This window comes from Orycteropus afer, unplaced genomic scaffold (genome assembly GCF_000298275.1).
Source record: "Orycteropus afer afer isolate SDZICR_OR568_19922 unplaced genomic scaffold, OryAfe1.0 scaffold00199, whole genome shotgun sequence".
Lineage (NCBI taxonomy): Eukaryota > Metazoa > Chordata > Mammalia > Tubulidentata > Orycteropodidae > Orycteropus > Orycteropus afer.
In genome coordinates this window covers 3,360,060-3,374,327 of record NW_006921786.1, presented here as the reverse complement: position 1 = coordinate 3,374,327, position 14,268 = coordinate 3,360,060, and the positions used below count along the sequence as shown (strand labels likewise).

General features: G+C 41.2%; 1 protein-coding gene across 1 annotated transcript in view; it reads right to left on the bottom strand.

The window, feature by feature from the left end:
- The window catches only part of DNAH9 (dynein axonemal heavy chain 9), a 722,341-nt gene that overhangs the window by 431,942 nt on the left and 276,131 nt on the right, over positions 1–14,268 (bottom strand). The window contains exon 29 of the mRNA XM_007948048.2: positions 1,504–1,661. Within this exon, the coding sequence (XP_007946239.1) occupies positions 1,504–1,661 (158 nt within the window). The remainder of the gene's footprint in view (positions 1–1,503; positions 1,662–14,268) is intronic.

Here is a 14,268-nt window from a genome sequence, read left to right as displayed (position 1 = left end):
TGAACCCAGAGGCATCTCTTCACTCAGGCAGCTGCTGGCTGCTGAGGCTGACAAACCCAAGGTCAACAAGTGAAAAGGTATAGTCCCGATATTACCAAACCACATGGCAGGCTATTGATTAAAGTCCATTGAAAGTCTCAAGATAGACAAATTATGGCAGGCTTCTGAACATTTACTCAGTTACATGCAGGGTTCAAGCATACCATAAGCTGGAGGCCTTCCTCAAAGTTGCTTCTTACATACTGGAAGCAGACCACATCACTAAAGCAGCTACTCAGCTGCTCCAACAAATTCTACCATGGAGTTAATTACCAGTCTCACCAGGGGGAATAACTTCATCCAGCTGCCCAGCCACTCAACCAGGCCCAGTCAAGTTGACATACAAACATAACTACACACTTACCTCCTTTAATATTTATGACACAGACTTATATAATAGACAAACATGTAGTGTAGACAAACAGCACACAATAAAGTAATCTCTGGTGCCAGTTTAGACAGCAAATTAACTCCTGTCTGAATTACGAGATGTCTATACCACACCTGTGACTTGCCACTATGAGAGCAATTTAAAAATGAGGGACTGAAGTACGCAGGTAGCTGCCCAGTGGCTTCCTCATCCTATGGAAGCCCATGAAAGCACTGACCCCACATCCCAACACAGAGCACTGGGGGTCTCTCAGTCCAAAAACAAGACAAACAGCTTTGTCATAACTTCCCACAGCCTCTCTCTCTCAGGAAACAGATCAGCAGGTGGCAAATTAGAAGCCTCAAGCATTGTACAATTTTCTCTTTGTGGGGCTGACTTCTCTTTTCTGAAAACAGTATCAAGATCCCAGTCCCTAGTTGAAAATGTATTTGTGTTTTCTTATCAAAATAAAGGATACTTAAAAACATGGCAATATCTACCAGTGGCAGGGGTGAAATAAAAGATGCACTATCATGCATTGCTAGTAAAAGTGTAATTCAGTACCATTCTGTTTAGAAAGCAATTTGGCAATGTGTATCAAGGGCCTTAAAAATATTCCTACCAGTTAACTCAGTAATTCCACTTCTGGGAATCTAGCCAAAGAAAATAATCATGTGTAAAAGGAAAAAAAAAAAAAAAAAAAAACAATTTATATACAAAGATGGACATTACATACATCATTATGCATAAACATTTTTTAAATGTTAGAAACAGTCTTAATATATAACTATTGTGGACTAGTTAATTACTGTGCACTATGTATTTGATAGAATAATATGCAGTCACAAAATGAGATTTAATAAGAACATATAATACAAGAAAATATTTATGCTATTATTATGATACACTACAAAATAAAAACAAAAATGGTATGTCAACTACTAATGAACTTAAACCTTGCATATAAAGACCAGAACAAAATGAAGCAAATATAATTATTAGTAATGACATTAAATTTGCTTTCTTCATATTTACTTTTCTGTATGTTCCATATTGTCTCCAATATATGTGAGCCTGGTGCTGGCAAAGCTCACCTGAAGAGAGCCTTGAGGTTCTCGGGCAGCTCAGTGCGGCCTGCATAGCCAGGGTTCATGGTGATGAAGATGCCGACGGACAGATTCAGGCTAATCTCCTCCCCAAGGAAGTTGAACCGCTGCTTCTTATCTTTAATTGCATCTTGAATGCTTTTCACCTGGTGAACAAATCAGTAAAAAATGCTTCCACTGCATTTCCTGGTTAGGGTGACAATGGAAGCTGGGAATCCACAGTTACATACAACACAAACACAACTGTTTTGTGGCCCCTGGCTCTGAAGAGCAGGAATGGGAATGTGGCATCCTCGATCTTCACTGACAGGTTCTAGGGGCATGTCTAAAAGGATTCTAGCCAGTAGCGTCCATATTTATAACCAGGTCCCAGTGTGTCTTTGAATATTTTCATAATTTCTGGGTTCTTGAAAGAAAAAGCTAAACTCTGGGTTCACCTTGAGGTTTTAAATAAGCCCCAAGCATGTCAGCTAAGTCCAGGGTGCTAGAATAGCCACAGATGGCCTAGTTCTGTGGAGATGGGGCTGCAGGAGTGTGTGTGTCTGAGAGAGAGAGAGAGACAGACAGACAGACAAAAAGATAGACCATCTACTATTAGGCAAATACCTCTCCAATGCCTGGATATGTGGGCGTTTTCCAGGATGTCTAATGGTTCCACAATTAGTATTCAGCTCCCTTCTCAAAGGGAGCTCTAATGACTGAATCCATTGAGAGTCACAGAAATTAGTTTAAGACTGAAACTTCTGTTCAATGTGTTGGGATATCAATGTAATTCTGGCAGCAGCAGTCTCTAACAACAAACATGGTGGCCCATCAGACTGCGCTTTGTCCTCGAAGCTTGCACCAGCACAGCTCTGCATGGAGCCTCTCACCACCCTCATTACCCTGGAAGATTTGCAAGTGGTAAGGGCTGAGCTGCTTGCTACTCAGCTCCTGGTTTTTCTCATTTCTCCCATGTACTCAATATACAGTGCACTCACCTTGTTATGCAGGAGGTGAGTGAAATTACCATTTTACAAATTGCTCTGATAACTTTGATGAATGTTGAAGCAAAAGCCAAGGACCCTTTCTGTTGCTCTTTCTGACTCACCATTTCCTCCTGCAACATCGAAGCTCAGAATCCTCTCTCTCAGCAAGAATTAACAATGCACTATAGGATTGAAGGCATCTGTGCTTTTGTATAAAATTCTGTATGGGGGCACTTGAGGGAGAGTGTTGAACAGACTTGATGATGTAGTTAATGTTGGAGCATCAGTGCTAATAGAAGGTTCTGTCAGTCTGGTTTGTAGAGGACAGGTTTTTTTTGCCTGGAATTTCCTCATTGCTTTAACAACAACTGAGGTCCATGGAATAAGCCATCGGGCTATGATAGTGGCCAGGGTCCTGGAGGCCCTAGTAAAGCCCAGGCCCTGGAAAAGTCCAGAGCTCTTTCTGGATGCCAGGAAAAGAAGCAATGGGCTGGGATCATATGGAAAAAACTACTAGTACAGTCAGGTGGAGGTACACACACAGGAAGGTACAGCCTGGTATTCAAGGATACTAGGTATAGTCTCCATTCACAGAAGTCTCTTTCCTACTACAGACGTGATTTTTAGAGATTTTAAAGCCATAGGAAATAACAGAATAATAACTAACATTTATCAAGTACTTGATATGCATTGGGCACTATCCTGAGTATTATACATAATCATCTCATTGAGCCTCTTAGTGGCTGTATGAGATGGCTGGTCTTAGATAATTATTTTATAGATAAGGAAACTGAGGCAGTGAAGAAACTTGTTGGAGATAACTGTACTACGGTTCTGCACGACGTCACATTAGGAGAAGCTAAGAAATATATTGTTGTTGTTGTTGTTGTTATGTGCCGTCGAGTCGGCCCCGACTCATAGCGACCCCTCCTTGGGTTTCCGAGGCAGTATCACTACGGAAGTAGGATTGCCCAACCTTCCTTCCGAGGAGTGGCTGGTGGGTTTGAACCGCCAGCCGTCTGGTTAGCAGGCAAGTGTCTTAGCCACTATGCTACCAGAAATATATAGGAACTCCCTATACTTACTTTTTAAACTTCATTGTAAGTTTAAAATGGGTTCAAAATAAAAAGCTAAAAGGAAAAAAAAAAAAAACTTGCATCATGTCCAACAGCTGGTAAGTGGGGCAACCCAGATTTAAAACCAGGCAGTCTTATGCCAAAGCACATGTTTGTAATCATTTCTCCAAACTGCCTTCTACCAGAAAGAACATGGTGACATCCACATACTTGGTTCTCATCAAATATATGTATTTTCAGAGTAACTTGATTTGTTCTGAAAATAGTCATACTTGTTATAATTTAAAGACATAAGGTTCCACAAAATAAGAAAAGGCGTTTTTCGCCAGCTTTTGCTTAAAAATACAAAAAACAATGTAGAAACCAGTGTTCTTAACTCGGAGTGATTTCCTTCCCTCAGTGGACATTTGGCAATGTTTGGAGACATTTTTGGTTGTCACAACTAGGGGGAAGGTTGTTACTGACATATAATGGGCAGAGGCCAGGTGTTCTGCTAAACATCCTGCAATATATAGGACAATTCCCATAACCAAGAATTATCTGACTCAAAATATCAATAGCTCTGAGATGGAGAAACCTGATCTAGGGCAAATATTTTACCAATTGAGGATAGTGAGGCCAAGAAGATATAATGACTTGTCACCTTTTCACAGCTTGTATCCCTGGGCCCCATCAAATTCCCAAGAAAATATCTAGCCTGACCCCAGATTCACTGAATCAGAAACTCAGAGGATGGAGCCCAATAGTCTGCATTTTAACAAGCCCTCCAGGTGACTGGCATGCAGGCTTAAATTTAAGAAGCACTGCAGTCCAGTCAATTCTTGGGTTTCTACTCATACTTGGTTTTGCCCAGCTGTCTTCATTGATCCCTGCATAATGACCCCCTCATTCCCTTCTTCTCTCAGATGAGCCTGGGTCCTCCATTCCCTTCTGCCCCATTCTGCATGGAGGGGACTTTTCACTCAACACACTAGCCCAAACAAGCTGGAATTAACTTTGTGTGTCTCAATGTGAGTCCAAGCTCGATTCTTCCAAGGAAGACACAAAAAAAACCAAACCAGTTGCTACCAAGTCAATTTCAACTCATGGCAACCTCCCATACTGCAAAGCAGACTGCAGTTTATAGTTTTCAAGGCCATGATCCTTCTGAAGTAGACCTCCAGGCCTTTCTTCAAAGGCGCCTTTGGGTGGGTTTAGAACCACTTTCGTTAATAGTCAAGTGCTTAACCGATTGTGCCACCCAGGGATTCCTAGGAAGGCTGTTTTTATTTGACAGTCTCCTCTCAAGCTCTGGTTCTCAATGTTTACCGAATATGAAAAATAAATGGGATGTTTTTTAAAAGAAAACAAAACCCCAGAACAATTAAATTAGAATCTTTGGGTGTGGAGACTGCACATTACTATTTTTTCAGAATAACTTAGGCAAGTCTAATATGCAGCCAGTGCTTCTCTGGCTTTCTTGTGTGTGGGAATTATTGAGAAGTGTGTGAAAATGCATATTCTGTTTTAGCAGGTCCCAGATGGGGCCTAGGGAGCCCTGGTGGTTTCATGCTCAGCTGTTAACTAAAAGGTTGGCAGTTCAAACCTACCAACCACCCCATGGGAGAAAGATGTGGCAGTCTGCTCTCATAACGATTACAGCCTTTGCTACCCTATGGGGCAGTTTTACTCTGTCCTATATAGGTTTACTATGAGTCTGAAGTAACTCAATAGCAATGACTTTGGTTTTGGATGGGGCTTGAGAGTCTGCATTTCTAACAAGCACCCAAGTGATGATGCAGTTGATCCAATTTGGGTAGCATTGGGCTAGAGGATACCACTTGCATGTGGCATGCCTTACTTTCCATTCTCAGGACACCTGTTAGTCAATTAAGTGTCTTTGCCAGTATGCCACAATCTCCCCTCAGATAGATGAGCTCACTTTCTCTCTGTAGCCTCTATGGCCCTAAATCACACCCATCCAATGAGACTTTTTTCTCTGTTGTATTTTGCATAGTGGGTATAGCATTTGGCTACTAACCAGAAGGTTGGTGGTTCAAACCCACCAACTGTTATGCAGGAGGAAGATGAGGCAATCTACTTCCATAAAGATGTACACCCTTGGAAACTCAGTGGGGGTCACTTTGAGTTGGAATTGACTTGATGGCAGTGGCTTTTTTTTTTTTTTTTAAATAGTGCCTAAGGCACTTGACTGCTAACCAGAAGGCTAGGGTTCAAACCCACCAGCCACTCCTGGGAAGGAAGGTTGGGCAATCTACTTCTGTAGTGATACCACCTCAGAAACCCAAGGAGGGGTCACTATGAGTTGGGTTCGACTTGACGGCACATAACAACAACAACATATTCTAGGCCACTGCTGATTTCAAATAATCAGTCCTGGTATCTGGACAAGTCATGTGTACTTGTCTGAACTTGGGATTTGATTTCTGATTTGAGAATGTTTTTCCCCTCATTGATTGGAAGTAGGTGACCACACAGGGTCCCATCCCTGTATTCTACCAGTCAGGCTAGGTCCTTGAATCAGATATACTCAATGAAGTCTTTAAGTCATACTTTCTCTCTTTTCAAGCAGCCATGGTAGTGCAGTGGTTGAAGCACTCAGCTACTGACCAAAAGGTCAGCAGTTTGTACCCACCACCCACTTCACGGCAGTCTACTTCCATAAAGATTTACAGTCTTGGAAACCCTACTGGGGAGTTCTACTCTGTCCTACAGGGTTAATATGAATTGGAATCAACTCAACAGCTGTTATTTATTTATTTTTTTAAAAATAAATCTCTCTGCAAGACATCCCTGGATGGTGCAAATAGTTAACATACTTAGCTGAGTGAAAGGTTGGTGATTTGAGCTTATCTAAGGCCCCCCTGGAAGAAAGACCTAGTTCTGAAAACTCAGCCATTGAAAACCCTATGCAGCACAGTTCCAGTCTGACATACATGAGGTTACTATAAGTCAGAACTGATTCCATGGCACTTAAAAAAAATATATATATATATCTATATATATCTATCTATATATATATATATTAATATCTATGCAGGGAACTGGTGGTGGTTCAGTGGTAGAATTCTCCCTTTCCTTGTGGGACACTTGGGGTTTGATTCCCAGCCAATGCACCTCATGGGCAGCCATGACCCATCAGTGGAGGCTTACATACTGTTATGATGCTGAACATTTTTCAGCAGAACTTCCAGACTAAGACTGACTAGGAGGAAAGGCATGGAGATCTACTTCTGAAAATCAACCAATGAAAACCCTATCGATCACAATGGTCTGACCTGCAACTGACCATGGGGATGGTGCAGCATTTGGTTCCACTGTACATGGGATCATTATGAGTTGAAGCTGACTCAGGGACCACTAGGAACTACTTCTCTCTACAAGGAACATATTTTAAGGAGGTCATCTATACCTCTGCTACCCTCTCTACCTTGTACCTTTCATTCTAGGGAAGTGGACATTTTCTTTTGAAGCTTTTGCTCCCAGATGCCTTGAGTTATTAAAATCCTGCCTGTCTGAGACCACACTTCTGTCTGCAACCGCAGATTGTACTCTGTCACCTTTAGGAAGTGCAGCTCACTCTTCACTCTTCACATTTTTTCACTTTTCTGATTTTTTTTTGCCTCTGAGACTTGAGTCTTTGTGTGGTGTGTAAGTGATAGGGGGATCTCTGGTGGCATAGTGCCTAAGGCATTTGACTGCTAACCAGAAGGCTGATGGTTCAAACCCATCAGCCACTCCTTGGACGGAAGGTTGGGCATTCTACTTCTGTACTGATATGGCCTCAGAAACACAAGGAGGGGTCGCTATGAGTTGGATCTGACTCGATGCAGTGTTTTTTTTTTTTTTTTTTAAGTGCTAGGAACACTGCTCTGATGGGCTCCAGAGTCCTTATCAACTAACTGATCTTCTGCTTCTGGTTGCTTCCTCCCCCACCCAACACACTGTTGGCACTCACAACTTAAGAGGAGGAAGGAGCAGGGATATCTGATCAGAGAGTGTGGAGGGGACAAGGGGCTGGTAGTGAGGGTAGTGGGGCGTGACTTGGTTGCATATGCCCCTGGGCTCAGATAATCCAAGGCCTACTGAGCTGACTGTAACAGTGATAGCACAATTCTAAAGGGAAAAAAAAAAAAAAAAAAAGTAAGCAGTAACATATATTTCAAAAATAGCAGAGTAATTTCTCTTGGAATTGCTACACAAATGTTTTTCCCAGTGGAAATGCAATTCTGCTTGACCGATCTGACAGAGCACTAAAATATCCACCTAAAAGGACATCAAAACATAATCACGTTTCTAGAAGTTACTGGAAAAAGGAGCACAGACGGAGATGGAGCAAAAGGAGAGGCAGAAAAGGAGGGGGGAGGGCGGGAGAAGAGCTGTCAGCAGCTGGTATGGCTTCTGCACCAATATGCCAGCTTTGATTAGTGTGTGAATAATTAAGTGCAATTTTCTCCTTGGAAGGATATATGGTTTTAAATGTTGCCAGCCCATTTTGCTCAGGCTGTTGTCAGACCTCTTTTTGGGATTTCTCCTTATGGGTGTGTTCCTAGATCGTGATGCAATACATCCCAGAAGCAAAGTGGAACTAATCTTAGAGCACCCATTACTGACTTTATGTTAGACAGTTTCAAAATAAGGCAAATTCACAGTGTCTATTATGCAGAGGGAGTCCCTGGGTGCCACAAATTGTTCACATGCTTGTCTGTTAACTAAAAGGTTGGAGGTTCAAGTCTACCCAGAGCAATCTCAAAGGAAAACCCTGGTAATATTGAAAACCCTATAGAACAGAGCTCTACTCGGACACACATGGGACTGCCATTAATCAGAATTAACTCGACTACAGTCAGTCAGCAATTGGATTACTCAGAGGGGGTGTTACTATTACGGCTGGTGGGCATAGCCTCATGAGTTATGACATTTAAAATTGGTCAGATCGCCTGAGGCTGGTTTAGCTGAGAGGGAATCAAGGGTATAGAGGACACTGGAGAGAACAGAGTATATCTCCCCTCCCCTGCTCCATGTGTCCTTGCCATCTGCTTCTCTTTAACCCATTTCCGTCAGCGCTTGGTTATATCATAGTCATGATTGTCTTAATGATCATCATCACAGAGACGAACATTTACTGAGTGCCTGCTCTCTGCTTATTGTTGTCATTAGTTGCTCTCAGTTGACACTGACTCATGGTGACTCCATGTTCAACAGAATGAAACACTGCCTGGTCCTGCGCCATCTTCATGACTGTTGGTATGTTCAACTCTATTTTGGGACCACTGTGTACTCTGAGTGCCTTCCAAAATAGGGGCTCATCTTCCAGGACTATACCAGACGATATTCTATTGTGATCCATAGGGCTTGCATTGGCTTATTTTTGGAATTAGATCACTAGGGCTTTCTTCCTAGTCAGTCTTAGTCTGAAAGCTCTGCTGAAACCAGTCTACTATGGGTGGCCCTGGTGATGTTTAAAACACTGGTGGCATAGCTTTCAGCATCATAGCAACACACAAGCCAGTGTAGTAGGACAAATTGACAGAGGGGAAGTGGCTCTACTCTCTGCAGGACTTTGTTTTAAGTACTTTAAATTTGTTGACTCATTTAACAAATATTATAACTTCATCAAGTAGGTACTATTACTAACCTTTTTTAATGATGTGGAAAGTGACACGACTTACCCAAGGCCATATAGCTAGTAAGTGGCAGAGCTAGAATTGAACATTGGCAGTCTAGTTTCAGAGCCGATGTCCTTAACTGTCTCCACACTCCCTCATTTGACTAACTTTATTCTAAAACCACCTGCTTCTTTTCCAAAATTTCAATTGAACATGGAATGTGCTCATATGCAATCAGGGCCCATGATGGCTTCTGTGCCGAACCTCATCCTGCCATCTCAGTCTGCTTCCATCTGCTCCACTGGACTACTTGGGGGACACACCAAGACAGTCCTTTGGGAACACCCAAGCACTGAGCCCCACTCTGGGATGCTATTAGTGTAACTACCAATGATGAATGGGAGCTCTGGTGGTATAGTGCCTAAGGCATTTGACTGCTAACTAGAAGGCTGGCAGTTCAAACCAGCCACTCCTCAAAAGGAAGATTGGGCAATCTACTTCCATAGAGATACCACCTCAGAAACCCAAAGTGGGGTTGCTATGAGTCGGATCTGAGTCTATGGCAGTAAGTTTGGTTTGGTATTTTGGGTCCATGATGAATGGTCCTGGATTTCAGTGAGGGCAGCCACACAGGAGGACTGTAGCCTGGCTGGTGAGAGCAGGAAAAGCTAGCTCTCCAAAATCTGTGGCAAGCGATCGTAAGAGAGTGCAGAAGGTAATAAAAGCAAGGATGAAGAGATGGAAATAAAGGTGAATGGAAATAACAGGCTAGCAGGCAAGAGAAATAAAAAGATAGAAGACATTAACAGTTAAATACTTACAATGGAAGAAGAAAGTTACAAAACCTTGCATGCAAATATGTTTGTTGTGCCATTGAGTTGGCTCCAATGCATAACGACCCTATGTAAACAGAACAAAACACTGCCCAGTCCTGTGTCAGCCTCACACTCCTTGCTATGGCTAAGCCAATCATTGCAGGCACTGTGGCAACCCATTTTGTTGAGGACCTTCCCTTTTTATTGCTGACCCTCCACTTTACCAAGCATGATATCCTTCTCCAGGGAATGGTCCCTTCTGACAACATGACCAAAGTAGGTGAGACAAAGTCTGGCCATTCTCACTTCCAAGAAGAATTCTGGCTGCACTTCTTCCAGGACAGATCTTTTGGACAGATCTGCTCTTTTGGCACACCATGGTCCTTTCAGTATTCTTTGCCAACACCACAACTCAAAAACATCAACTCTTCCTCAGTCTTCCTTATTCATTTTCCAGCTTTTACATGCATATAAGGTGATTGAAAATACCATGGCTTGGATTAGGTGCACCTTAGTCTTTAAAGAGGTATCATTGCTCTTTGGCAGTTTAAAGAGGTCTTTTGCAGCAGATTTGCCCAGTGCAATACAATGTCTGATTTCTTGACTGCTGTTTCCATTGGTGTTGATTGTGGATGCAAGTAACATGAAATCTTTGACAACTTCAATCTTTTCTTCATTTATTGTGATGCTGCTTATTGGTCCAGTTGTGAAGATTTTTTGTTTTCTTTATGCTAAGGTGTAATCCATACTGCAGACTGCAGTCTTTAATCTTCATCAGTAAGTGCTTCAAGTCCTCTTCACTTTCAGCAAGGAAGATTGTGTCATCTGCATATCACAGGTTGTTAATGAGTCCAATCCTGATGCCATGTTCTTCTTCATATAGTGCAGCTTCTCGGATTATTTGCTTAGCATACAGGTTGAATAAGTATGATGAAAGGATACAAGTCTGACACACTCCCTTTCTGATTTTAAACCATGCAGTATCCTCTTATTCTGTTCAAATCACAGGGTTCTGACCTATGCACAGGTTCCTCATAAGCACAATTAAGTGTTCCAGAATTACCATTTTTCTCAGTGTTATCCATAATTTGTTATGATCCACACAGTTGAATGTTTTTGCATAGCTTATGAAACACAAGTAAATATCATTCTGGTATTCTTTGCTTACAGCCAAGATCCATCTGACATCAGCAATGACATTTCTCATTCCACGTCCTCTTCTGAATCCAGCTTACATTTCTGGCAGTTCCCTGTCAGTATACGGCTGCAACTGTTCTTGATATCTTCAGCAAGATTTTATTTGCATGTGATATTAATGATAGTTTGATAATTTCCACATTCTGTTGCATCACCTTTCTTTGGAATTGGTACAAATATGTATCTTTTCCAATCAGTTGACCAGGTAGCTGTCTTCCAAGTTTCTTGGCATAGACGAGTAAGTGCCTACAGTGTGACATCATTTGCTGAAACATCTCAATGGGTATTCCATCAGTTCCTGGAGCCTTGTTTTTTTTGCCAATTCCATCAGTGCAGCTTCAATTTCTTCCATCAGTACCATTGGTTCTTGATCATATGCCACCTCCTGAGATAGATGAATATAACCAATTCTTTTTGGTACAGTGACTCTGTATTCCTTCCATTTTCTTTTGATGTTTCCTGCATCGGTCAATATTTTCCCCAAAGAATATTGCAACTTGAGCCTTGAATTTTTTTTTTTTTTTTTTCAGTTCTTTCAGCCTGAGAAATGCCAAGCAGTTCTTCCCTTTTGGTTTTCTAACTTCAAGTCTTTGCATATTTCATTATAATTTACTTTGTCTTCTCGAGCTGCTCTTTGAAATCTTCTGTTCAGCTTTTTCATCTGGTCATTTCTTACATTTGCTTCTGAACAAGAGCAAGTTTCAGAGTCTCTTCTGACATCCATTTTGGTCTTTTCTTCCTTTCCTGTCTTCTTAATGATCCTTTGCTTTCTTCATTTATGACGTTCTTGTTGTCATCCCATAATTCATCTGGTTTTTGGTCATTGGCGTTCAATGTGCCAAATCTATTCTTCAGATGGTCTCTAAATTCAGGTGGGATGTAATCAAGGTCATATTTTGGCTCTTGTGGACTTGTTTTAATTGTCTTCAGCTTCAAGCTGAACTTGCATATGAACAGTTGACTGTCTGTTTCACAGTCAGCTCCTGGCCTTGTTTTGGCTGAAGATATCAAGCTTCTCCATTGCCTCTTTGCACAAATGTGTATTCCATCTGGTGAAATCCATGTGTATAGCTGCCATTTATGTTGTTGCAAAAAGATATTTGCAATGAATAAATTGTTGGCCTTGAAAAATTCTATCATGTAATCTCTGGCATCATTTCTATCATCAAGGCCATATTTTCCACTTACCTGTGATTCTTCTTTGTTTCCAACTTTTGCATTCCAATCACCAATAATAATCAACACATCTTGATTACATGTTTGACCAATTTCAGACTGCAAAAGTTGGTAAAAATTTCCTCGTTTTTGGCTTTGGTGGTTGGTACATAAATTTTGAATTATAGTAGTATCAACTGGTCTTCCTTGCAGGTGTAGGGATATTATCCAATCACTGACAGCATTGTACTTTAGGATAGATCTTGAAACATTCTTTGTGATGATGAATGCCACATCATTCCTTTTCAATTTGTCATTCCAGCATATTAGATTATATGGTTGTCTGATTCAAAATGGTCAAAAACAGTCCATTTCAGCTCACTAATGCCTAGGATATCATCAATCTTTATGTTTTGCATTTCATTTTTCACAACTTCCAATTTTCCTAGATTCATACTACATACACTCCATGTCAATTATTAATGAGTGTTTGCAGTTGTTTCTTCCCATTTTGAATTGTGCCACATCAGCAAATGGAGGTCCCGAAAGCTTTACTCCATCCACATCATTAAGGTCATTTCTACTTTGAGGAGGCAGCTCTTCCCCAGCCATACTTTGAGTGCCTTCTGACCTGAAGGGTTCATCTTCTGGCATTACATTGCACAATGTTTCAGGTCTATTCATAATGTTTTCCAGTAATATGCAGACAGTACTTCACTGCTATTCATAAGGTTTTAATTGACCGATTATTTGAGAAGTGAATGGCCCCTTCCTTTTCCTGAGTCTGTCTTAGTCTAGAAGCTCCACTGAAACCTGTCCACCATGGATGACACTGCTGGTATTTGAAATCCTGGTAGCATAGCCTCCAGCCTCACAGCAATATGCAAGCTACCACAGTACAACAAACTGACAGACGAATGGTAGGCATACAAATATAACCATTTATTAAAATGAAAGAGAGCAAAAATTAATCACAGTAGCCACCACTCCAGGCTGCTAGAATTTCTACTCTGAGACAGGTTAATTTTCCTTGTTGTAATCCACATTTTATACCTCAAAATAGCATAGTAGCCATAATTCAAAGGGGCTATACAGAGGTATGGTGAGAGGGTTGCATCATTCTTTGGTTCTGAGTTGCTGAATGCTCACTCAGAGGTGAATGCAGCCGGAAAACACATTTTTTCTCTTTTTTTGGTCCAGCTCAGGTGTTTTTTATTTTCATTTTCAAGAACTGAATGAGTTGCCAACTTTCAGAAATGTAGAGAATTCCTAGAAAAAATTCTAGATTTTCAGCTTTTCTTTTAAATCTGGCTTACATTCTTACAAGGCTGAAGTGTGCTGTTAAATGTTAACCACTGGCTCTCTAACAATACAAAAGTGCCCCTGACAGTTAGAATTTCCAATTTCATGGAAATGCTCCTGCCATAGCCAATTTCAAGCTTTCAATATGATACCACCAATTGCAGAGTTTGGAAAAGAAGCACACAATTAGTTTTTGTGAGCTGAGCAAATCAAGGGTTACAATCCAAGAGAATATTCAAGGCCCACCAATTGACTTCTTTCCTCTATTAATTCCTACTGAATTTAACAAAACCAAGTAAAGGAAACCACTGGAAACTACAGAACAGTGTCACACTTCTGTTTCTTTAAGACACAGTCTGGGATGAGAAAGACATAGAGAGGTACACAGAAGGTACAGACAACAAATATGAACCCTTTTGCAAATACAGTACTGCATTGTCAGTGAAGGCAAACATGGGTATATGAGTGGATAGATGGGTGGACAGGCTGAAAGATTAGGTATGCCTATGAAATGGGGAGTGTATCCAAGAACATGTATAGGGTTGGCAGACAATGGTCCTATAAGTTTATGTGAATGATCAGAATTCCCAGGTGTATAGTAGAGCTGACAAGGGGCAAGGTTGTGGTCACT